This window comes from Setaria italica, chromosome VIII (assembly GCF_000263155.2).
Source record: "Setaria italica strain Yugu1 chromosome VIII, Setaria_italica_v2.0, whole genome shotgun sequence".
Classification (NCBI taxonomy): Eukaryota; Viridiplantae; Streptophyta; class Magnoliopsida; order Poales; family Poaceae; genus Setaria; species Setaria italica.
The window spans coordinates 29,305,031-29,330,433 of record NC_028457.1 but is presented as its reverse complement, the minus strand read 5'-3'; the positions used below and the strand labels follow the sequence as shown (position 1 = coordinate 29,330,433).

Genomic DNA, 25,403 nt, shown 5'->3' with positions numbered 1-25,403 from the left:
GCCCCTTCAACAACTATTAAATCGCCATCAAATCTTAGCAAACAGGCCCCTTCAACTTCTTAAGAAAGCGTCTGGATTGGATTATATTGTCTTCTCCTCCCGCCCATCCGCGGATCCGCCGCCGTCATTCACTCGTTCTCCCGCCGTCCGCCCACGCCGCAAGCGCGAAGCCGCACCCCACCCCACCCCTCGACACCCCCGGTGGAAGCCGCAGCACTAGTAACCCCTGGCTCACATGCATGCTCCCGCAGCTACAGGCGGAAGCCGTAGCACTAGTAATTGTCAGCGCGATTCAGTTTCAGCCAAGCAACAAGAGATCCGAGGAATGTGTACTAGAGATGCTCCGTAACATTCAAGTACCGTGCACAAATATAATGCTATGCTCCAAAACATTGAGGTGCCATACATGATAGGGCCGCAAAGGTGACACATTCGAGGGTGCTTCTCTATTTGCTCCAACATTATATGTTTATTTCAGCTATAATTTTTTTCTTGCAACTTGTAAGTAAAAGATACTGATTTGTGAAGTCAGCAGAAGTTATTTGTGGAGCATTCACTACGGGAAACAGTAAGTTTGCCGAGTGCCCTAGGCACTCGACGAAGCCCTAAAAACACTCGGTGAAGAGGACTCGGCGAATATTCCGTCGGCAAACAGTATCTTTGCCGAGTGTCAAACGTCGGGCACTCGGCAAAGCCTTTGCCGAGTGTCAAAAAACACTCGGCAAAACTAAACACTCGGCAAAAAGGTGTTGACGAACTGTCACGGTACGGTAACGGAGTTGTTGCCGAGTGTTAGACGGAAGAACACTCGGCAAAGATTTATATGTTGCCGAGTGCCGTCTTCTCAACATTCGGCAAAGATTTATATGTTGCCGAGTGCCGTCTTCTCGACACTCGGGGAAGATTTACATGTTGCTGAGTGCCGTCTTCTCGACACTCCGTGAAGATTTATATTTTTAGAAATTCCAATAAATTAGTAGAAACTTTTTAGGAATTTTTTTAGTAAATTTTTTTAGAATTTTTTTAGTAGAAATCCCATTGGCGGCGGCCGGCGCCCTCCTCCCGCTGGCGCCGCCCCCTCCCCTCCTCCTGCCGGCGCCCCTCCCCTCTCTCCTTCCCTCGGTTGCCGAGGGAGGGAGGGAGGGTGGGAGAGAGAGATGGGGGGCAATAAATGAGGGCAGTGGGGTCCAGGATAGGTTTTAGGAGGTTTTAGGAGGGGGTGAAGCTCCAAAAGAAATTAAAGCCTCCTAAAAGTTTTTAGTCACTTTTAGTCATAGTGTTTGGCTCTTTAGTCATATTTTAGTCACTTTTTAGGAGCTAAAACTAGTTTTAGGAGGGTGGAAACAAACAGACCCTCAGTTTCAGCCAAGCAACAAGAGATCCGAGGAATGTGTACTAGAGATGCTCCGTAACATTCAAGTACCGTGCACAAATATAATGCTATGCTCCAAAACATTCAGGTGCCATACATGATAGGGCCGCAAAGGTAACACATTCGAGGGTGCTTCTCTATTTGCTCCAACATTATATGTTTATTTCAGCTATAATTTTTTTCTTGCAACTTGTACGTAAAAGATACTGATTTGTGAAGTCAGCAGAAGTTATTTGTGGAGCATTGGTTGACTTTTGGAGCCCACGTCCTAGCTAGCGAGTTGTGGAGGGTTGCACTTGGCCATGTGATCCTGGAGAAGCCGCACTTGGCCATGTGATCCGTTTGTTCTAGATAGTTTGTTATCCGCACTTGGCCATGTGATCCTAAGTTGAGTAGTTTAATTTGCGTTTCCGATTGGCATGGCAAAGGAGCGTTTCCCGATTGGCAGACTTCAGAGTAGCTTTTATGCCAGGATCGGAGGAGTGAAATACAACATGCACCGGCGAGGATGGTCTGGGGATGAGATTGAAACCATGCCCACCGAAATGCCGTGAGTGGATAATAAGCTATAGCGACCAAGTTATATCTTCACTGGAGACTGGAGGAGGTACAAACCAACAGCCATCGTCGCTGCAACTCTAATCCAACCACCACCAGCCTGGCTAGCAGCACGACAGTTTGAGGCTGTTTCACCACTTCCCTGCCCTCTAGGAGTCACACGAGTTTGCCGGAGGGCATACAGTAACTCTCCTCCCTTCAGTCACACGAGTTGAATTGTTGTGACAGCATATTAGCACTGTCGGAATGGCTAAGCGACATCTCCTCTCTTAAAAAGCTCGTCATCAAGGGCTGTGATAGCATCAAGTCTTTGCCTACATGCATACAACACCTAACCAACCTCCAGCAGCTAGTTATTGATTGGAACCATGAACTACTACGTACAGCAGTGGTGCAAGTCAGAAGAGAACAAGACCAGGATCGCACACATTAACATAGTAAGTTCACAACGGCATTTATATTCTTCTAAATCCAGCATTCAATAAGTTTTCTTGTAAAACTTATGTACTTCCTGTATGACTTAATTTCAGCAAGTCAAGTATCTTCACTTATTTCTAGATACATAAAGGCTCTCTGTTTCCATTCTCTTCGTACATGACACTTTTTCTATTGCTGGAAATTAATAAGGAGGAAGTCTATTTTTGACCATTGAACTATCACCTGAGTTTGTTTGACCATCCAACTCCAAAATTAGGAAATCTTCAACCATCAAGCTACTAAAACCGTTTACATTTGGCCATTCACTGGTTTTGAAGGATAGTTTCGCTGATTGGCTCACCCAGCCGGCCGTGACAGCCCAACTCGCTCGTCCGGTGGCGCTGGCCCATGGCGGAGCTCGAGCTCGCCCGGCCAGCCGCAGTGAGAAGTGCGCCTCCTACTCCTCCTCTCCACCTTATTTCACCACCGCCTGCAAGGATATAGTTGGAAAAGGTCAAAAAGAGGGAGCAAACAAGCAGGGATCAATGATAGCTTGAGTTTAATTTGGACTAGAGATCGATGAGTGCTTTGTACCTTGCAAGTGGAATGAGCGCCCAGCTAAGACGAAGACGTTGACTTGGGGAAGTCATCAAAGATTATTTGCAGAGAGCAGTTGCTTTTTGAAAAGCAACACGAAGCTCTGCGACTTTATGTCTCGTGGATATAGGATCCCCTTCAAACGAGCAAGAGCAAAATTTGCTATCTAAATACGGATGTGCACAGTGCAGGGAAAGCAAACATACAATTAAGATGACAAGCTAAGATTGCTGCTAATTGCAATATATGCATGCTACGCCTCAGTACGTACTTAATAAACCTGATAACCGATCCTACTGACTAGAACACATGCAGTAATTAATTATATGTCTGCCATCGTGCCTCGGTTAATAATCTTTGAAGAAATAATGTTTTAAGAGCCCCTCCAAACTTTGATGTTGGCATCTTGATAAGCTCGGAATAATCACCAAGTTGATGACACATCAATGTAAAAGTACGTAGCCTCCTATATTTTTGTCACATCACATTCATCAGCAGTTTTAATAAATTGCATTGTATACGGCGGTACATAAAAAACTTGGGATTATTGGGTGTAAACTAATCCTAGGTCCAGGCATCAAATTACAGTTTTGTGCTATAGGCTAGTGCTACCTAGTGGCATTCTATCACGTGATTTGGCATAGAATTGCGAGAGGCCCACTAGCTGATCGGGTGCGCTAGTAGTGGCTCCGGAATCCAAGACCAAGAAAAGTCTTACACGTTGCCAAAAGTGCCAAGTAGGCATGAAATTACCATGCTAATTAAGATGCCCTTCACTCACTTGAATGTTAAACTGATTTATGTGCCTAGAACTGATGCTTCACCACTTTCCAAGATGCTTCACTCATTAGTTTAGTCTCAGTTGTAAATACTAAAACGCTTTGGATCTCTAAGATCAGATAAGGGCCTCGGTGGTCTAAACTGCTGGCCTGAGCACATGCTTCGGTTTTGTTTGAGTACTACTAACATCGAGATCCAATCTGCTTCGATCAGTAAATATAGTTATGCAAATTGCTTCAGAGATTAGTGATATGAACCAGTTTATTTAGCCTCAGAGTTCTGAACAGACACAGGAGTTAGGTTGGTGATGACCTGCATATATAGTACTTAAATCGCTAAGGTCAGTCAGCATTTTGGTAGTTCCAACTGTTTTGCCTCGAGATTCTACGGGCACACATGGAACCAGCGTGCATACATGTGCTTTAGTTTTTTGTACACAGAAAACAACTCTCTATCTTCTCGATCGACGTGAAATTGTGAGCTATCAAAGAAAGCAGCTGGGCAGTTGGAAACTGGTGAAGTAGCGGGTCAGTTTACTGAATATGAAAGTTGAGAATCGAACGACAAACACGGTCCCACTGGCGCTCCATCAGATGTTGTGCGCTCCCACTGGCGCCAGCTGGTAATCAGGATACCGTCAGTTGTCCGTCAACGCCAGTGAAGAGCAGACAAGAGCACAGGGATGCTGCAAACTTTGTGGTCAACTAAACTACTAAACCCTGCTGCACCTTGGCTCTGTTCACGCGCTCCATTCGCACAAGTCTCAGAGCTCGCAGCCATGGCGGAGATCTTAGCTGGATTGCTAACTTCCGCCGTCGTCGGCATCGCGAAAGATAAGCTGGCCGCCGCCATCACGGAGCAGGCCAATTTGCTTTGGAACTTCGGCGGTGATCTGGGGTACATGAACTCGGTGCTGGAGGCCATCTCAGCGGCGCTCCAGGATGCTGAGAGGCGGTCGGCCAAGGAGAAGTTGGTGGAGCTGTGGCTCAAGCGGCTCAAGCATGCTGCCTTAGACATCACCGACATGCTCGAAGACTACCAAGACACTAGCGACCGGTTAACTGCAAAGGTGCGTGGTTATAACTCCTTTGAAACCGATCGCATCCCTCCTGTGGAGAACTAATTCATTATCAATTTGACTCTCTTAGTTTCAACCGGATGTCTATAACTTTGGACCAGAATAGAATGTCTTCTCAATCTCGAGCGTGTTTGATAGATCAGATTTAGTGCGGCAATGTGATTCCGTGAGTTAGTGCGCACAAATAAATTTAAGGCAAGAAATATCGCACAAACTTACTTATATAAGCCATTTGGATTATTGAGTTTCCTCCTATAATTGATTTTGTGTCAAAGAAATATACCTTCTTTTTTAGCAAGGTTTATTTTTTCCCCCTTTGTACTGCTCAGGGCTGGGTTTCATATACCTGATGATGTTGTTGGATAATAGCTCAATACCTACAGGCTACTAGCTAGGACATGTAAGCTTGTAAATCTGTTAAAAGGCCATCCATCTGGTACCTGCCTCGATACCGCCAGTAGCGGTTAATATCGTTCATCTCAGCGAACATACAGACCTCTTAAATTTGAAATATCTAGCCGATTAGTCAGTTCCTACTTCAGTTTGTGGTTCGATTTCCATTTAAGTTCATATGATCTGAAGCCTATTTTCTTAGTGTAGATTCCAACTGAGAATAAATGAAATTTTTGCAGAAGCCAGGAGTGCTTTCATGTCTACCAGTTGCACACAAGAAGATTGTCGTGGCTAATAGGATGAAGAGTATGAGAGAAGAACTGAGGAAAATCAGCAAGGACTTTCGGGATTTTAAATTCTCAGAGGGTCGCACTTGCACATCTCTTGAGCAACATGATGACGATCGTGAAACATCATCACGTTTGCCTGAAGAACCAATAATTGGGAGGAATAGAGAAAAGCAGGAAATCATAAACCTCTTATCCGCAGGTACCAACAATGATGAGACTGTGATTGTTTCTATCCATGGCCTTGGAGGTATGGGCAAGAGTACTTTGGCACAACTAATATACAATGATGCGCAATTCAAGAAGTATGACCATCGTATATGGGTTTATGTGTCCCGGGATTTCAGTCTAAAGAAAATAGGAAGCTCTATAATTTCTCTAATACCAATAGAAGGAGGCCAGCAGAATAGGGATACACTGGAAGCCATAAATCAGTGCCTAGACAACCTACTCCGTGGCAAGAAAGTTCTTATTGTTTTAGATGACTTATGGGAGGAAAAGGACAATGAGTTGGGGAAATTGAGGAGTATGCTTCAGGTGGGCAAGAAGGGCACTACCATAGATGTCATAGTAACCACGCGCAAGGAAGACATTGCAAGGAAAGTTTCCACATGTACACCATACAAGCTGCAGCCTTTGAACGATAATACATGCTGGGAAATAATTAAGAGATATAGCAGGTTTGAAGATCAACATTACCAAGAAAGATTAGAGAAGATAGGATTGGACATTGCAAAGAAATGTGGAGGTGTGGCATTAGCAGCTCAAGCACTTGGATACATGCTACAATCCAAAGATCTGTCTGGATGGACAGAAATAAACAACAGTGATATCTGGAATGAATCTTCTGAAGATAACGGTGGTGTGCTACCGTCCTTGAAGTTAAGCTATGAAAGGATGCAACCACAGCTAAGGATATGCTTTTCTTATTGTGCCATATTCCCAAAAGGCCATAATATTGCTAAAGATGATTTGATTCACCAATGGATTGCTCTTGGTTTTATCAAGCCATCGAAGGGGAAGGAATACACCAGACAACTTTTGGGCATGTCCTTCCTTCAAGTTTCAAAGTTGCCCAAGGTAATGTTGAAGTATATATAACTACCAGAACACTACTCTTTCCTGCTGATTGATCTCTTGGCATATTGGTTTGCATATTGATCTGTTTTTGCCTATTACTAGTCATTACCACAACTCAATTGATGACATTTGACTTTTTACTATTATACGATATGTATCCTAACTTCAGTTAAAGTATAGATAAGGTCTGGGGGCACACTACCTATTCTTGAGATTTCCACATATATTACTAAAAACAATTTCCTTCTTTACCCTGCCTTCCCACATGCTTATATTGTAGGCTTGTATAGCTTTGAACCACACATGGAAACACATTTCAAACAAATTTAGATGATTTATTATTTTTTTTATTGGTTTTATATCTTCGACTCAGCATATATAAAAAGAAAAATGCATGTACAAAGAAGTTACAAAGCTCACAGGCTCAAAGATAAAAAAGGGGTGAGGAATTAAAAGTTACAGATTACTCATCCAATTATCCAAGGAAAGCTTCACTGTCGATTTCTTCTCTGAAATCCAATTTCCACTTAGCTATATACCGAACACCATTATCAAAGATAATACTGTTGGGATGACACCAAATGCACTAGCTAGCAATGATGATAATCTCCCTGAAAACTGTTCTCCAAAAATTAAGTCGAGTCTGAATGATCATATCTAAAGGGGCTAGCGAAAGATTCCACACAATTCCCAAAAACACCCAACACATTTGACTAAAACAACATTCAAAGAATAAGTGCATCAGATTTTCTTAACTACCTGCTGAACATAGAACACATGTGTAATCATTGAGATGCATGTTATAATATCTTCTGAGGAGGTTGTATTCAGGCGATCTCTTAGCAAGATCCAAAAGCAAAACTATTTGTTAGTCTGTCCTTCTAGTTCTCATTAGTTTTAATGTTTTAATAGTAATAAAGTACTTCACCAGTCCCATAACTCGCAAAAAGTACAATCAAGTCCCTAAACATTGCTACAGTATGACACCAATCATGGGGTTGTGGAATTGTGGTGCTCTGCTTCAGCCTCCAGCGCAGAGGAAGGGAGCTGCGCTGCTGGCTTGCCTATTAGTTTCATAGAGAAAGAATGATCAGGGAGAAGAGGTGGTTTTGTGTGCTTCGATGTGGCATTGAAGGCACTGGAGGTGAGTAGGTAGAGCGACAATGGTAGAAGCTCACAGGAAATGGTAGAGTCGGGCTGGTGGTCGCCACAAAGGTGCTTGCCCTTTGTCGTTGCAAGCATGTGCATAGGACGAGCACCTCTTCCTTGCTCCGCTACCCATCATGGAGAGGTAGTGGTCAAGCTCGACAGGTACCTCTCAGCAGTGTAGACACTAGAGGCTACAGCTAGAGGCAAGCTGCTGACCGGCTGTGTAGGAGTTCACTTCCCAACTAGTAACTGGTTGTCACAGCCACACATGGCACCGAGACTTGGAAATAGACACTTGCATGGTGACCGAACGTGAGAGCAACCCATACGGCATTGGTAACATGCCAAGCATGAGATGGGCCGGAGGAGGAGGGGATGAAATGGGGGGAGGATAGAGCGGGTGAGAGAGAGGAAAGATGGGCCCAATACGTAGTCCCCACTTGTCGGGTCCTTGTCATAGCATAATATAAACAGCATGCCACGCAGGTGGTTTGACTTATGTTAGATGATTTGTGACTCATATGGTACAATTAGCAAGTTTTTTGGGGGATCTTATTGATCATTTTGCTAGTTCGGGACCTGGATGACATAACATTACAATTTTGAGGACCGATAGTATGTTTTACTCTTTCAGTAAGTAATATTTCTTTAGTGAAGATATGATATACAATACATATTTACTAGTAAGTAAACTGGGTATCCTCACAGTTTATACACATGTAAACTTAGGATTTAAATTTTATTACAAAGTGAAGAAATTATTAGTTGACATTTTAATGGAGTATGGTTAACTTATCATTTTAGACTTCGGGAGATCATATGGAGCGGTACACTATGCATGACCTGGTGCATGATCTGGCAACATTAATCATGGGTGATGAGTTAATTGTTTCTAATGTTGCATCGAAGAATAATAAAACAAATAGCCAGAAATATTGTCGCTATGCATCAGTTACCAAATATGACAACACAACAAAGTTATCCAATGTTTTACCCTCAAAGGTGAGGGCACTTCATTTCTCAGATAGCAGCAAGTTGGATCTCTCTTGTGGGGCATTTTCATTTGCAAAGTGTTTGCGTATTTTGGATTTTAGTGGATGCTCTGGTATACTGTTGCCAGCCTCTATTGGGAAACTGAAGCAGCTGAAGTACCTTACTGCTTCACAAATGCAAAATGATGTTCTCCCAGAGTTTATGACTGAGCTATCAAAACTGCAGTACCTGAACCTGAATGGATCTTCTCACATTTCTGCACTACCAGAATCAATGGGCAAGCTCTGGTGTCTGAAATATCTGGGTTTGTCAGGTTGTTCTGGCATATCAAAACTGCCAGGATCATTTGGTGATTTAAAATGTATGATGCATCTTGACATGTCAGGTTGTTCTGGGATAAGAGAACTGCCAGATTCACTTGGTAATCTCACAAATTTGCATCATCTTGATTTATCTGAATGTTCCGGTGTCAAGGAAATACCTGAATCTTTGTGTGGCCTCACACATCTCCAGTATTTGAACTTATCATTTTGTCGTTATATCGGACGGCTAGCAGAAGCTATAGGCAGCCTGGTCAATCTACAATATTTAAACATGTCATATTGTGGTATCAGGGAATTCCCAGAGTCATTTAACAGGCTCCGTAATTTATTGCATCTAGATTTGACATGGTGCTCTATTGACAAAGGCTTAGCTGGAGCTTTTCATGGCCTCACCGCATTACAATATCTGGATATGTCACACATGAGCTGCATGCAGAATTTGGAGAAGAAAAATCTACTTGTAACTATGAGAAATCTCACCAACCTTAAGGTTTTGAAATTGAAATATTTCCTAATAGAAGTCACTGCTGCCCGTCACAATTTTGATGTTATCGGTACACTTACCAATCTGGAGCATCTGGACCTATCGATGAACCGATTTGAGTATCTACCAGAAAGTATTGGTAATCTCAAAAGGCTGCATACACTGAATCTCATGAATTGCTGGTTTCTCAAGTCCCTCCCAGAGAGTATAGGTTGTGCAACTGGGCTAAAGTCTGTACTGCTGGATGGGTGCCAACCCAAAGTGATTGATCAGGCCAGTTCTCTATTGCACTATTCACTAACATTACCACTCTTTATGGTTCGTGCTGATGACTTCAGTGCTCATAGCAATCTGCATGTGCTCGAGGGTGAAAATGCCATCGTTGAGTTACGTATAGTTTCCCTTGAAAACGTAAGACTTCTAGAGGAAGCGCAGAGACTTAACCTGTTGAACAAACAGAATCTTTTAAGCTTGAAACTGGTATGGACCTTGTATGCTGATCGACATCTGGAGGACGAGGATTTGTTAGGACAACTAGTACCACCAATGAGCCTGAAGGACTTGAGTCTAGCAGGTTATAGCAGTCCGAGCTTTCCTGGCTGGATCATGGACATTTCTCATCATCTCCCTAATCTTACTTATATTGAATTGAGGGATCTGACTATATGTAGCAACCTACCACCACTTGGACAGTTGCCATACCTAGAGAGCCTGGTTCTATGGAACTTACCCAAGGTTTCCAAAATTGACGGGGCTATCTGCAGTGGCAAAGGAGCATTCCTCCGATTGGCAATGTTCAAAATGAGCAGGATGGAAGGTTTGGAGGAGTGGAATACAACATGCCTTGGCGACGATGGTGTGGAGGAGTTCATGTTCCCTATGCTAGATGTACTCGATGTAACTAATTGTCCAAAGTTGAGGTTGAAACCATGCCCACCTAAATGTCGTGAGTTCAAAATATTTGATTGCGACAATGTTATATCTTCACTGGAGGAGGTACAAACTAGCAGCCATCGCTGCAACTCTACTCCAACCACCACCAGCCTGGTTATCATGTTTAGCAATCACCACAGTTTCAGGCTATTTCACCACTTTCGGGCCCTCCAGAAGTTGCACTTCTTCGGGTGTCAAAACCTGGAGAGTTTGCCGGAGGGCATACAACAACTCTCCTCCCTTCAGACGCTCAGGTTGGCTAAATGTCACAGCATATCAACACTGCCGGAATGGCTGAGCGACATCTCCTCTCTTAAAAGTCTCGTGATCGAGGGCTTTGATAGCATCAAGTCTTTGCCTGCATGTATACAGCACCTCACCAACCTCGAGGAGTTAGTTATTGAGGGGAACCAGGAACTACAGCAGTGGTGCAAGTCAGAAGAGAACAAGGCCAAGCTCGCACACATTAACATAGTAAGTTCACGACCATCGCATTTATTTTTCTAAAACCGGCATTCAAGTTTTCTAATAAAACTGATGTACTTCCTGTTTGTGATTTCCATGAGAGTATAAGCTAGAGCTAATCAGTCGCACTTTTTTTCAACTTTGCAGATGTATCGTCAGTAGCTTGACCGAGTGCCAGAAAAAAATGCCACCAGCTGGACTTCAGAAGTGTGATGCCAACAGAAGAGAACAAGGCCAGGCTCGCACACATTAACATAGTAAGTTCACATAACAAAACGGCATTTATTTTTCTCAATCCAGCAATCAAGTTTTCTCATAAAACTGATGTACTTCATATTTGGTTTCAACAAGTCAAGGGTAAAAGGCAGGTCACAACCAGATGGACTTGAAAAGTGTGATGCCTGTAGAAGTGCACTTCTTATGTCTGTAGAAGTTCAGAAACAGTTTTAACATACTTGCCTTCACCCATTCTCCTTTTGAAATTGCTTTTGACCCCCAGCCTGTCATGTGGCTGTGAGACATTTCTGGGAAACAAGCTCAAATCATGTTGAATCAAATGATCTTCATTAGCAGCTGCATTGTTAGATCTCAGATACTGCGGAGTTTAAAGAAGCTGCAGTGTAGTTCACTACATTTCCTCCAGAAGCCCGTTAAGGCTTTCAGCACAGATAACATTGGAACTCCAACTACTTCTGTCAGTGACTTGTGGCTGTACAAACCTGCTACCTCGACGTCAATCCGCTACCAACCCGCTATGCGCTATTTATTACCTTGCTTGTGACCGTACAAATGAACTCTGTTCGGTTCTTCAAATTCTGCAATAGATTTTGTCTTCTTCTGAACATTCCTTTCGTCCTCTTCTCTGTAATTTTTTTTGTATGTTGGGCAGACAACTCTCTCTCTCTCTCTCCTTGATTGCTTAATGCACCAAATAAACCTAGATACTGAAGAACACATTTTATACGAAAAATAAGGCAAGAATTCCTACAAGTAAGAAAAACTTATTAATATTTTATATTTACAAATAATAGCATCTCCAAGTAAATAATGCCCATGATAACAGGCATGTTCATTTATTTGGGAGATAAGGTAATATTTATCATTGATGCACAGTTGATCCAATTAGTCGACTTTGTGCAAGATTCTCAAAAAAAAAGGTGCAAAGTACTGTTTCATCTTTATACCTGTTGGGATCTCACCTCGGAGAGAGCAAGATCACAACACAACGAAGAATTTGGTAGTACTTAACTTCGATCAGGGATCTCATTTGCTAGCAGTCTTGTCAATGAATAATCTCCCGTTACAGTGTGCGGTTCATCTCCTTTTATAGTGCCGCGCAGGGTCACTTTTACAAGCGGAGAATACCCCTAACCAACCACTAAATCCTAAGCATATGCCGTACTAATGGTAATTTCGTCACATTAGACAACACGTCGCGTTATTTCTGTTACATAGTTGCCCTCACCCAACTGCCACATTCGCGGAATATTCTTTACAAAATGGTCATTTCAATTGACCGACAGCCCGGCGATTCGCGCTCTCACAAAGTCCCGCAAATCGCGGCTTCCTTGTCGTTCACATCATAGGGCGCTTCTAGCTTCGTCATCGAGGTTAACTTAACTTTGGCGTGCTTCATCCTCTCGCGACCTCGACAAAGCCGACCTTGACGGGGACTTTCCCTGATGACATCTCCTCCCAACCTGCGTACAACAAGTCTTGGGGAAATCATATGGCAAACTTGGGTTAGTCATGTGGCATACGACTTGACCTCGGGCTATGCCTACGTGAAGCCAGCTCATCGCTCGACCTTGTCCGAAGCTATCGGGATTCGGCACTTGGCTGGGTGAGCTAAGACCTGGACACGGACGAGGGGGCGGATTTTACGCAGATCCCAAACAGTAGCCCCTCATGGGCGAGGTTAGACACCGACGACCGAACCCATGACTTCGGCAAGGTCTGCCAAAAAATGTCACCCTCGGCCGTCGGGGCGAAGCGAGCCAACTGTTTGGAACTGCTTTTGGGTGTAGACGTGGCTCGTTTTCACTGGTCGTTGGTGGATCTGGGTCGATCATTATCTTTTTATGCGAGTGACGTGTCATGGTTCTATTGGATGTCAGCTCGAATGCCGAGGCGTGGTTAATGGTTGTTTTTACCGTGCCTACAAATAGAGGCCGGGGTTGAGGGGGGGTCGCTTTCACCGTGCCCTCTCTTTTTGCACACAGTTGCTGATTGTTGACCAAGGCGAGGTTGCCTCGTTTTGTTTCTTTCTTACTGGTTGTGGTGTTAGACTACCCCTGATGCAACGGTCTAAAAGTGTTGCAATATACCAAAAATGATTGTAATAGACAAAATGCTCCATGCATTAAACTGCCCCTGATGCAACAATGGTATAAAAGTGTTGCAATATACCAAAAACAGTTGCAATAGACAAAATGCTCCACGCATTAGACTACCCCTGATGCAACGGCCTAAAAGTATTGCAATATACCACAAAGGGTTACAATAGACAAAATACTACAGATTTAAGAAAACAACGACGATCACCATCCGCATCTTCCAATTTCAGAAAACAAAAAAATTATCTAGTTTGCTGATATTTGTGCTTATGATAGTAAGCAAACATGTGCATAACAGTTTAAAGACCAACTCCAGATATTCATTATCCCAGACAATGTGATAGCTTTAAACAAAAAATCTAGAATAACACCATTGTTGAACAAAGGATAAATATTTAAACAAAGAAATCATCCTTTAGGCTTTCTACCACAACTGGTGCAACAACTCCATCGTCAATGTAGGTATGATCTTCGTCATCCTCATCCTCATCAAGTAAGACCGCATCATCTAGTTCGAGAACTGCTTCGCCACGCACCTGATTAATAACAGAGGCATCACCAGTTGTGCCTTCCTTGTTTGGTCTTGTCCAATTGACAAATCCTCATTTGGGCCTAATAAATTCATGTCTTGGATTCCCACATCAAGTAGATCGACTTCCATGTCACCCTCATTTTCTACTTCTGGCATGGCAAACAAATTTCTTGGTCTCACCGCAACAACACTAGACCATCCTGGCTTGTTCACGAGGTTGACAAAAAACACCGGTTTGGCCTATGTTGCAAGAATGTAAGGTTCATTTGAATATCTGAACCTGGAAGTATCGATATCGATAACACCATATTTATCCCTATTGTATCCTCTACTTCTGCTGGTACTGGCAGCCGGCACATCATACCAATCACACTAAAGCAATAGAACTTCTTTTTTTTTGCACAGAACTCTAGTGAGATCATTCTTCTAATCACTCCATACCAGGTCATGTTGCCACTAGTACCATCACCCCTCACAAGCACACCACTGTTTTGTGTGACGAGGTTTCTCTCTATGCTAGTTGTTCGAAATAGCTAGTTATTGATGTAGCATCTATTGAACACACGAGCTCGATGGTCCGGTCCTTGAGAAAGGGCATACATCAGTTCACTTGCTTCCCCTTTCTCATATAGTTTTCTGATCTGCAAACACAGTTTGAAAACAAATGCCAGTTAATAAGTACATTGTTCTAACCATCACATGGAATAAAAAAATTAAAAAAAACAACTAACCTTGCCCTCGAACGACCTTATAAAGTGCTCCTCGTGTTGTTTATTAAGATTCCTTATACTAATTTTTTTGAGTTCTTCCATATGCTCGCTGCATCAAAATAGGCAATTAATTAATTAGTTGATGCCAGAAACAAAAAGTAGAGGTATTAATGATGGTATATTGCAACTTACTCGACCCATTGTCTGGCTTCATCGCACTTATTAATTATGTAGTGCCTCATCTTCTGAACCTCATCTCCACCAAATATCTCAGTAATCTGTCCTCTCCTCTTGTTATCCATTTCTCCAAATACGCTCAGACTAGATGGCAGCTCATTCACTGTTGTACTTTCATGACGATCAGTGCGATTCAGCTTTGTGTCGATGTCCAAGAATCTAGAGCAAAATGTAAGGCACTCCTCGACTATGTATCTCTCAGCTATCAAACCTTCTAGGTGTGCCTTGTTTCTCACATAGCCTTTAACAGTACGTAGATACCTCTCAATTGGATACATCTATCTATAACACATGGGCCCTCCAAGTTTAGCCTCTTCAGCTAGATGAATTGGCAAATGAATCATGATATCGAAAAATGCAGGTGGGAATATCATCTCAAGCCGGCAAAGAGTCTCTTTAATTGAACTGCTAAGTTTGTCAAGATCTTCTTCCACCAGCTCCTTCGAACAAAGTGCACTGAAGAACCTACTAAGCTGAATCAATGGCATGACAACTTCTTCGGGCAAAATCTTTCTGACGACTAAGGGTAACAGTTTCTGTAGAATAATATGGTAGTCATGTGTTTTGAGTCCAGACACCTTACATGCATTTGCGTCAACACATCTCCTTAGATTGGATCTAAACCTGTCGTTGTCGAGATCGGCGGATCAGGACTTAGACTAGTGAATTTCTTTTATGCGCGTGAGCCTCAGATGGTTGCACGAGAGACACGGTTTAGACTGGTTCGGGCAAAAGGAGCCCTACGTCCAGTATCGAGGATGCTCGTGTTGCCCATGCGGGTATTCTGTAGTAGGGGGTTACAGACGGGCGAGAGAGGGACTGGTCCCAAGTCTCTTGTGTTCGAGGTGGAGTATTGATCTTTCGAGATGCCGATCGATCCCCCTTCCTCCGGCTCTAGGTTCCGCCTTTTATATCACAAGGGGCCGGCCGGAGTTACAATTGGGAGCCGGGTAAAAGGTAGAGAGTGAGATGGTAAAAAGGCCTGGCGGGAAAGAGGGCAGGGGCTCATGGCGCCTGGCGTCCTGCCGACCCTGAACGCGTGCCGTCGTGCATGCTCGAAGGGGTCGCTGCCGGATGCCAAGTGTTGCAGCTCCTCGCAGGTAGCTACTTCGACGTTCGTAGGCATCAGGATAGATCATGATGAGGGGGTTTCGTCGTCTCCTTGCCGTCCGTTAGGGAGGACGGTGGATACCACCACTCTGACGATGGCTTGTAGAGGGGGAGCTCTACGCTTGTACTACCGTTGCGCGGGGCCCGAGGGCGTGCGGGGCCCGAGGACGGGGTCGCTCCTAGCTTACCTCCGGTCGCCGGAGGTCATGAGTACTTTGTGACGAATGGGAGCCGGCCGCCGGCACTGTAGCTCGTACAGTAGAGTCGTGCGCGGGTACTTGCGCCGGGTTGCGTGGGGGGCGCGGTCACCCTTCGCTCTGCCTTCTCTGCGGCGCATTTATGGTGAGTCCGACGGGGGGCCCCACCGGATTTGTCCTGTCTATGCGGAACGTATCCGAGGAGGATTCTGACCCGTGGGCCTTGACGCGCCTGACTCCCTCGCTCGGGGTCGGGCGAGGCGGAACCTTCGCGGTACAGGGTCGGGGGCTCCCGACCCTGGGGGCGCGGTCGGTCGAGGCGGAAATCCTGCGGAGGGAGGTCGGGCGCTCCCGATCCTGACGCTGGGGTCGGTCGAGGCGGAGACTTGATCACACTTTGGTGGGCCCGGGCCTTCAGGTTTGCTTCCTTAAGCCGCGTATTAGGGGGCCGTTGATATTTCCCCCCGACAAAACCCATCAAGCATCTTAGCTCCATGTAGAAATTGGCTTAAACTTTTCTTGTCAGCCTTATCTAAAAAGTACAATGCTGGTGGCAAGGTATAATTATCATTGTCAATGACACGGTGCTAATCTTGCCTTATCCCTAGCTGTTCCATGTCAAGTCAGGTCTTCTCGTTATCCTTACATTTACCTTCAATTTCAAGCAAAATACCCAATATGTTCTCGCATATGTTTTTCTCAATGTGCATCACGTCCAAATTATGCCTTATGAGCAAAGAAGACCGGTAAGGGAGCTCAAAAAAAATACTCTTCTTCCTCCAATTGTGCCATCTTTTATCTTCGTCACCCTTCCTCTTTTTTGCTGTTGCCTTTCCGAATATCACTTTATCAAAAGTTTCACACTGGTCCAATACCTGTTGACCAGACAGTGGTACTGGAGCCTCCCTGGTTTCCACCTCATTGTTGAAGCTCATCTTGTTCATGCGCCATGGATGGTCCGACGGCAAAAAACGACGATGTCCCATGCAGCAGTGCTTTTTCCCAAATCTCAACCACAAATAATTTGTATGCTTGTGGCAGTATGAACATGCACATTTTCCTTTTGTGCTCCAACTAGAAAGCATAGCATATGCAGGAAAGTCATTAATTGTCCAAAGCACTAAAGGATGCTGCAGCTAAGAAACAGGCATTATCCAAAAGGAATCAACAAGCTAGCAAAGCACATGTGATTTTTGAATCCACTACCTGTGAATATTTCTGAATCAGATTTAGTTGGCTAGTTCCTGTTACTGTAAAGTGAAATGATACTTAGCTGAATACTAAGTTGTTGTTTGCTGAATATACCCATGTTAATGATTTTTTGAGGAGCAAGATAGAGTTTGAGTGGAGCTCACAAGTGATGGACAGTCAATGTCAAGCCAACCTTTGCTACATTGCTAGACATAGTTTATTACATTTTGATCTGTTCAAAGTAGCTAGAGTCAGATACCTTATGTGTTTCAGTTGTTGTGCGTGTGTTATCGACTAAGTTTGACATTGGATGGTTTCATTAATGAGTTGTACGAAAAAGCATATTTTGGATTAATAGATGTCTAAATGCTTCTTTCATCATATATTGTTCGGCATGCAATTATTATTTGAAGCAAACAAAGCATTCCAATATGGACTATCGACAAAATAATTTGGCATTGCAATATATGATATAACAACAAACAAATGGTGTTGCAAAAAAACATCATACCAACGGAATAGTGGGCATTGCAATAGAGTCTCCAAAATGTAGCAACACAGTAGCTAGCATGGCAATAGAGGGTCCAGCAATAGCAACCAGTCTTGATCGTTGCAACAGAGAGGCAACCTCTAGCAACCAAATATTTACCGTGACAATAGACGGATGCACCTAGCAACCAAAATGTTTAGTGTTGCAATAGAGAGGCTACCTCTAGCAACCAAATCTTTATCGTGGTAATAGGGGGTTCCACCTATAGCAACCACCGAGATAGCGTGGCAATAGAGGGTCCATCTATTGCAATGCTATTGATGCGTGGCAATATGGTGTATTACAACACCAAATATTGTTGCTAGTGTACCTATTGCCACACTTTGTGTACGTGGCAATAGGTATTTCTGGCAACACTCACGATGGTTGCTTATACTATGTCTTGCAACAACATGTAGTGTTGCAACAACACTCCTTTGTGTTGCAATAGGGGAAAACCTATTGCAACACCAAAATGAGTCGTTGGGCAAGCCTTTTGCCACGGTTACTATGGCAACGTCTGCCAACGAAAATTGTCTGTTGCAATTTTGTCTTTCGCAACCATTTTTGGTATATTGCAATGCTTTTAGGCCATTGCATCAGAGCTAAAACCTTGTACTGTTGTTTCTCCGAACCGGTACTAAAGGCATCCTCGCAGTGCGCTATAGGCAGTATCCTTTGGAACCGGTACTAATGCTAATGTTAGTACCGATTCCAAATGCAACTGGTACTAAGCTTAGGGATGAAAGGTCGTTTTTCTAGTAGTGCTTGAATTACAGGTAATTATGCGCAAATCCTAGGTGCATGTCCTGGTTAGAAAGCCGCGTCCCAACCAGGACGCGCACCGGCAGATTCTCGTGGCGTGGTTGGACGCCATGGGCAGCCCACGGCAGCGTTCGACTACACCACCAAGGGCGTCTTGCATGACGCGCTCAACTTCAGCGAGCTGTGGAGGATGCAGGACGCCCAGGGGAGGGCACCCAAGCTGCTGGTTGGCCTGCGCCTAGCCCAAAGAGTCACGTTCGTCGATAACCACGACACCGGGTCTAAGACGCGGCACAGCTGGCCCTTCCCCCTGGAGGTCCTGTAGGGGTATGCGTACATCCTCTCGCATCCCGTGCATTGTATGTCCTCGAACCATTTATCTTTTTATTTATTCACTAGTAGAGAACTGACTTTCGATCCCTCCCCTTTAGTCCCTGTTTAATGTAGGCTCAGGAGAAAAGGGGGTGCGCCACGGTAGGCTGGAATGGGGCGCACCTTGACTTCCGGTTCTTGCTTGCAACTAGGACTAAAGGCCACCCTTTAGTTCCGGTTGTAACAGCTAGATTCGGGGCACCAATATTTGTCCCGGTTGGTGGTTCCAACTGGGACAAACGTGCCATCCTTTTGTCCCGGTTGCAACCACCAACTGGGACAAAAACTTTACTCCTGGTTGGTAATTCCAACCGGACAAACAGGTGAGGCTTTTGTCCCGGTTGGCGTTATCAACCGGGAGTAAACTCCAACCGGGACAAAAGGGTGTTCTGTTTGTCTCGGTTGGAATTACCAACCGGGAGTAAATCTTGTCCCCTTAAAACCACGGGACAGAAGCCTTTCTTCCTCCTCCACTCGTCTTGGTCGAGCCACTCCACTCCACAAAGACAGAGAAGCTCATCCTCTCCATGGCGCCGAAGCAAGCCTAGGGGACATGCTGCCGAATTTTCTTTCCTCATTTTCGTGGTGATTTCACTCATCCAAAGTGTTGTGAAGGTTAGCTACTTCATTCTCTGTTCATTTATTGTTGTTAAGCTTTGTTTTATACTTTGGAGAGGGAGAAAAATGAGTTTGTTTGTTAGAAAGAGGTGGTTTTACTTATGTTAGATGATTTGTGACTCATATGGTACAATTAGCAAGTTTATTTCAAAAATATTGGTTGTGCATGTTATTGTTTTATATTTGGTGCTATAATTTAATTGGTCCAAAAGCTATTAAATGCTTTATAAATCATATAGTGCTCTAAAAATTGTGAAACCACGTTTTTAGTTCACTTGTGACATGCATGTTCAAGATCTAAAACTTGTGATACTGGTCTAGGTGATGTTCATGTTGTTTTAGGTTCAATGCCTAAACGCTAGTTGAATCTTGTTATTTGCACCTTAAATAGAGGAAAATGGATAAAAAGGCAAGATAAGTTTTGTTAGTTTCCTGATGCATCTGTCTAACTAGGAAGAATAATAGCTAGGAAGAATAATAGCTTCTGTAAGATGGGAGTTTTACCTTGCTTAAATAAATGCATGTGGTTTAATATACTTAAAATGTGATAAACAGTTTTCATGCTCAATAAATCCTGAAAAATTTACAGTAGCCTCTATTAGTGTTAATGAAGCTTCTGTAAAAATTGCAGAAACCTATCTTACCAGATGCTTCCAGAAGTATTTATTCAAGTTTAAAAGCTAGTTAAATGCATCGGGGTAAAATAGTGAATGCTTAGTTATGTTGTTTAAAAACTCAGAAATAGGATAACTTTCCAAATGAATAATGAACAACACCAAATCGACCACCACCTTTCTTTGATGAATTATAAGTGATTAAAATCTTATATATGTACACAATCACCATCAAAATAAAAGCCATGTTTTCTTTCCAACCAGACTTGTTGTATGAAGAAAAGAAATGTTTATAAACTTGTCGAGGTGAATGTGGTCGAAATGCACCATGAGCTTTTACAATATTTACAAAATGCAATCTACATCACGAAAGATTATAAATAAAATCTTATACATATGCATCTCGTGTAGAAGCTAACCTCGCTGACGGAACATACGAGCTCGGCCTAGGACGCAAAGAAAGACGCCCTCTTGCTGAGCTGAATGTAATCAAGATGAACCGAGTTCCGAACCAAAGTTTGAAAGATCCCAAAGCTGATTTAGGGCAAGAAGGCAAGCCTCGGAGCATAACCTTGGTTTCTAAAATTTACGTACTACTTATGTTACTTATGTTTGTGCATTAAGTTTATAGGCGTTGCTTAAAACCTTAATTGCATGATTCTAGGTACCTATGTGCTGAATACTAGTATGTTAAGACGAGTAGTTACAATGCTAAATAGGGATTCGGTAAAAGTCGAGTGATTTCCAGTCACTCGCGAGCTATAGGAGTTGCATGTTTACTTATGTTGGAATCGTAAGGTTGACGGGCATGGCTTGGTACTCCATTCTGAGATGGTTGATGCGCCGTCTATATAGAGGAAAAACTGCTAAGGTCGAAACCTGCGGGAGTCTTGGTCAAGTGTTTGAAAGTACTAAACTCATACCTAGTATGGGATGGAGAAGCCTAGTACCTGATTGAACCAGGATGTGGACATACCCACCGCTCTCTCTAGAACTGGGTTCCCATGAGGTCTCATGTGGGTACAAATGCAGCCTCGGTACGGTGTCATTCTGGGACCGTTGGGGCATTGTATTCCAAGGGAAGTGGGACCTGGACACGTGCTACGGATTGATGGGGATGGATAACATGTGTGGACCCGGTGTGGTACACATATGTCGTGGGTTTAGGTCCACCTTGCAAGGTTAAGAAATCCAATTCGAATTGTCTGCTTCTCACAGTTTGGGACTCCTTGACCTCTTTTCTTGCATTGAGTAAGAAGGTGAACAAGGATGATGATTAATATTGATGCTTGATTAAATTGCTTGTTCTACCATGCTTGTTTAGAATAGGTTCTTACCTAGAATAGTTAATCAACTAGAACTTGATGCTAAAACTTGAAAGTAAGGATCCACTTTAGAAGCTTTTGGCAAAAACAAACCCCTCAGCCAAAAAGCCTTGCATATCTAGGAGTTGATGGATTAGATACCACCTAACGGGTAAGTCTTGTTGAGTATTAGTATACTCAGATTTGCTTGTAGCTTTGTTTTCAGGTAATGACTTGGTTGCCAGTTTGACTTGGCCGTCTCAGCTCCCTCTGGGATGGACGGTTGAGTGGCACCCGTCCTCGGTCGGCGAGGATCATGGTGCTTGATATCATGGCAGGTTTCACCATGGTATTGTGTATCGACGTTAGATCTATCGTTTATTTTTCCGTTGCTTTTGAACTTTGAACCATCTACTTTTACGCATTTGAACTCCTGTGTTGTAATAACTTGATGTGGGACCTGTAATGAATTATCTGGATTGTTGTAATCTCTGAACTCGCCTTCGTGTGAGTATGCTTTGTTTTGATCCGAGATAAGTGGTTTATCGAGTGAAATCCGACAGACTACCATTTTAACTTGATTAAAGTGTTTGCTCGCATGTAAGGCAATGTTGAGTACACTTTAGCTGGGTTAATCTAGGTGGTTCTGCCACACGAACAGAAGAGGGATCGATTTGAAGGAGGCTAGAATAGTTGCACAGTTGGCACAATTATGGGCAATAAAGACACTTGTGGCTAAATTTCCTAAAGTTGGAGAGTCTAAAGCTAGCAATACTAGGAGGAAATGGAAGATATGGCAAGGGAAGCACAAATGGAGGCAACGAAGGCACTTGTGTGTGACTTACCTATGGAAAGGAAAGAAAAGGATGTTCCCTATGATGCAAAGGGCAAGGCCAAGGTGCAGGATGTGGGCAAGGCCAAGGTGCAGGATTTGCACATCCAAATTGACACCTAGGGCAAGGCCATCGTCGCAACGGATAATGATCCTGATGTGGAGGATGTTTGGGATGATGATAATTTGTTGTTTGATGGCGATTCATACTAGTATCATGGTCTATTTCAATTATGTTGTAATGGGCTTGTGTAGTGGACTAGTTGAGTTATGTAATGGACTAGTGTTGTGGACTATTTGAATTATGTAATGCTCTTGTGTTGTGGACTATTTAAATTATGTAATGCTCTTGTGTTGTGGACTATTTAAATTATGTAATGGACTTGTGTTGTGGACTATTTGAATTATGCAATAGACTATTATCATGGATGGCATACAAGCATGTAATGGTTTATTACAACCATGCATTCTTATGAGGTTGTACAAACACAACCATGACACAAGATGGAAATGCGTGATACAGACCAAAATACTACATGCATAGGAAGGGTGGTAGTTCCACAATATTGAAGAGATGAACACATAATGATACAACCCTATTCACCCATAGTAGTTGTGACGCTCAGCAACTGTAGGTGGCATGAAACACCGGTTAATATTCCTCGCTCGCTCTTCCCATAGTTCGTCCTCTAGCTGATTGATAGGATCAGCCATCAACATCTTCTCTTCCAATAATATGTTCATTTGTTCATCTTTCTGCCTGCTATCTTCCAGCAATTGGTTCACATTATGATGCTTTTCCATATCCTCCTACTGCGACCGATCTATGATGACTTGGAGGTGCCGAATGTATTCTTGAACATGTGGAACCATAGGGCCATCAATCCAGCATGTGAAACGGCAATCATTGATCTACCATCAAAGACAAGCGACGGAATTAAAAATTATTATGTACAAATCAATCAACCTTATGTACCGATAAATCAATGAAAAAACCTTAAAACATGGGCACCGGAAGAAGCGTCGCCCACCATCACCAAATAGCTTGTAAACCTGAGCGATGACATCTTCTCCATGGTAGCATCTAGGCCAGAACTCACATGGAAGGGCATTATGATTGCCAAAGAAATCCCTAGTGGTTACATCTAGATTTGGGTGGGGTGGAGGCGGATCTAGAGGACCATTCATCCACGACATCGCTTGAATTGATGCTACATTCACCCACTTGGGCACTCCTTTCATAATCCGCTTTCGGTGCACTGGACCGTTTCCCATGGAGTAGAGATCCTTTCCTTGGATGCCCTAGTCACTGAAAAGGCTAACCTGGCAAAAGGGTATGCACTGAAAAGGCTAGGCACTGTGACCCTAGAAAAGGCTAGGCACTGTCACTGAAAAGGCTAACCTGGCTAGGCCATGGTCACTGGAAAAGGCTAAGCTACCAAAAGAGTAGGCCAAGGACGATTCGGATAAGGGAGTCCAAATTGACACCATGCCCTCTAGAAATCATTAAAGGGGATTAATCCATGTTTAGTGGTTGAACTACATGATGTGTGTATCTCATGTGAAATGTGAAGACTCTGTGGTGTACAAGTGTAGGAGTGATGTGTGTAGTCGAAGTGAAGTGTAAAAGTTAGTCACGTCAAGCCACCTGGCATGACTCCTTGTGCGAAAAATGACTATTATGGAAACTGGTGGAAGATTCATTTGGCGTGACTCACAAATCAGTGGCACTAGGCTGCCGGGTGCAACTGTCATATGAGTCGCTCCAAGCCACATGGCACAACCTTCATATGAGTTGCTCCAGGCCACGCGGCACGACTCCTTTGTGAGTCGTGCCAAAGGAAAATCCTACCAGTTTTCCGGGTAGTCATTTTTGGCACAAGGAGTCAGGCCAGGTGGCGTGGCACGACTCTTTTGATAGTTGTGCCAAGGGCTTTGGCGCGACTCCTTGTAATGAAAATGACTACTGGAAAAATTGGTGGGAGTTTCATTTGGCACGACTAACAAAGGAGTCGCGCCGCGCAGCCTGGCGTGACTCATATGATAGTCGCGCCAGGCGGCTTGGCGCGACTCCTAAGGAGTCACTCCAAATGAAACTTCCACCAGTTTTCATGGTAGTCATTTTTCGCACAAGGAGTCACTCCAAGCCACCTGGCACAACTAACTTTTACACTTCACTTCGACTAATCCCTTCACTCCGACACTTCTACACCACAGTCTTCACATTTCATACAAGATACATAGTACAAACACATTTAGTTCATGAAATAGTTCATTTAATTGATACACACATCACTTCACATTGCACACGACAATACAAAGTCCCACAAAGTACAATCACATTACATAGTACAACCACATGACATTTAGTCCATGAAATAGTTCAACCACATAGTCCAAACACATTTTGTTCATTAAGTCCATGACATTTAGTGCTACTACATAAATAAGCTAAAATGATGAGTTCAGCAACTAGAACGTGATCAATGCAGAGTGTATGTCTTCATCACACGAAGATGGCCTAGGTTGGTGGGGAGGACGTTGATGCTACCGACATCTGTGCGATCCCATCCCCGTGCCTGCCTCTTAGCTGCTGGACTACCCTGTGTTAGGGTCGGAGCAACTTGTATTTGAGAGGGGCCAACCTCCTATTGTCCGTACGTTGGGTCATCATCCTCCGAGCTTGCAGTGTCATCAGAATCATCAGCATTCTCTAGTTGAGGGGTACCTTGAGGGGAACCAATAATGAGTGCACCTCCATGACCACATCTTCCTCCTAAATAGCCAATAATGGAAATTTTAAATGTTGGCAAGATGAATGAGTAAACGTAATCCAAAACTATTATGTATGTCCTCAAATCTCTAGATGTTGCCTGACTTGTGCTCCTATCCATGCTTGAGGATGCTCAATGCCTCGATGCTGAAGGACACCTTGTCAATGGGAGGTGCCGGTGCCAATAAGCAATTCATCTTGAAGGCTATTTTCCTATATCCCCATCTAAGCCTCTGCACACATCAAAAAAACCAAAACAATTGCTCAAGATACAACCCACTTCACAGTCACACAAGTGACAAGGCTAAAAATGAACCTGTAAGAACCCCCTCAGCACACTAGCCTCCTCCGGAGATCTTATTGGAATACTCAAA

At 43.6% G+C, this 25,403-nt stretch overlaps 1 protein-coding gene across 2 annotated transcripts; it reads left to right on the top strand.

Moving 5' to 3' along the window:
* The first annotated feature begins 4,478 nt into the window (after positions 1 to 4,478).
* LOC111258174 (putative disease resistance protein RGA1) lies at positions 4,479 to 11,773 on the top strand. 2 transcript variants are annotated; one of them, XR_002678783.1, is made up of 5 exons: positions 4,479 to 4,793; positions 5,435 to 6,562; positions 8,516 to 10,918; positions 11,057 to 11,166; positions 11,261 to 11,766. XR_002678783.1 is itself a non-coding variant. In XM_022829013.1 (4 exons), the coding sequence occupies exons 1-4, from the start codon at positions 4,503 to 4,505 to the stop codon at positions 11,069 to 11,071; spliced, it is 3,837 nt and encodes a 1,278-aa protein (XP_022684748.1). In that variant the 5' UTR covers positions 4,479 to 4,502; the 3' UTR covers positions 11,072 to 11,773. The 2 variants fall into 2 exon arrangements, 1 of the variants encoding a protein (XP_022684748.1); XM_022829013.1 differs by having other exon boundaries at positions 11,057 to 11,773.
* Positions 11,774 to 25,403: the final 13,630 nt, after the last annotated feature.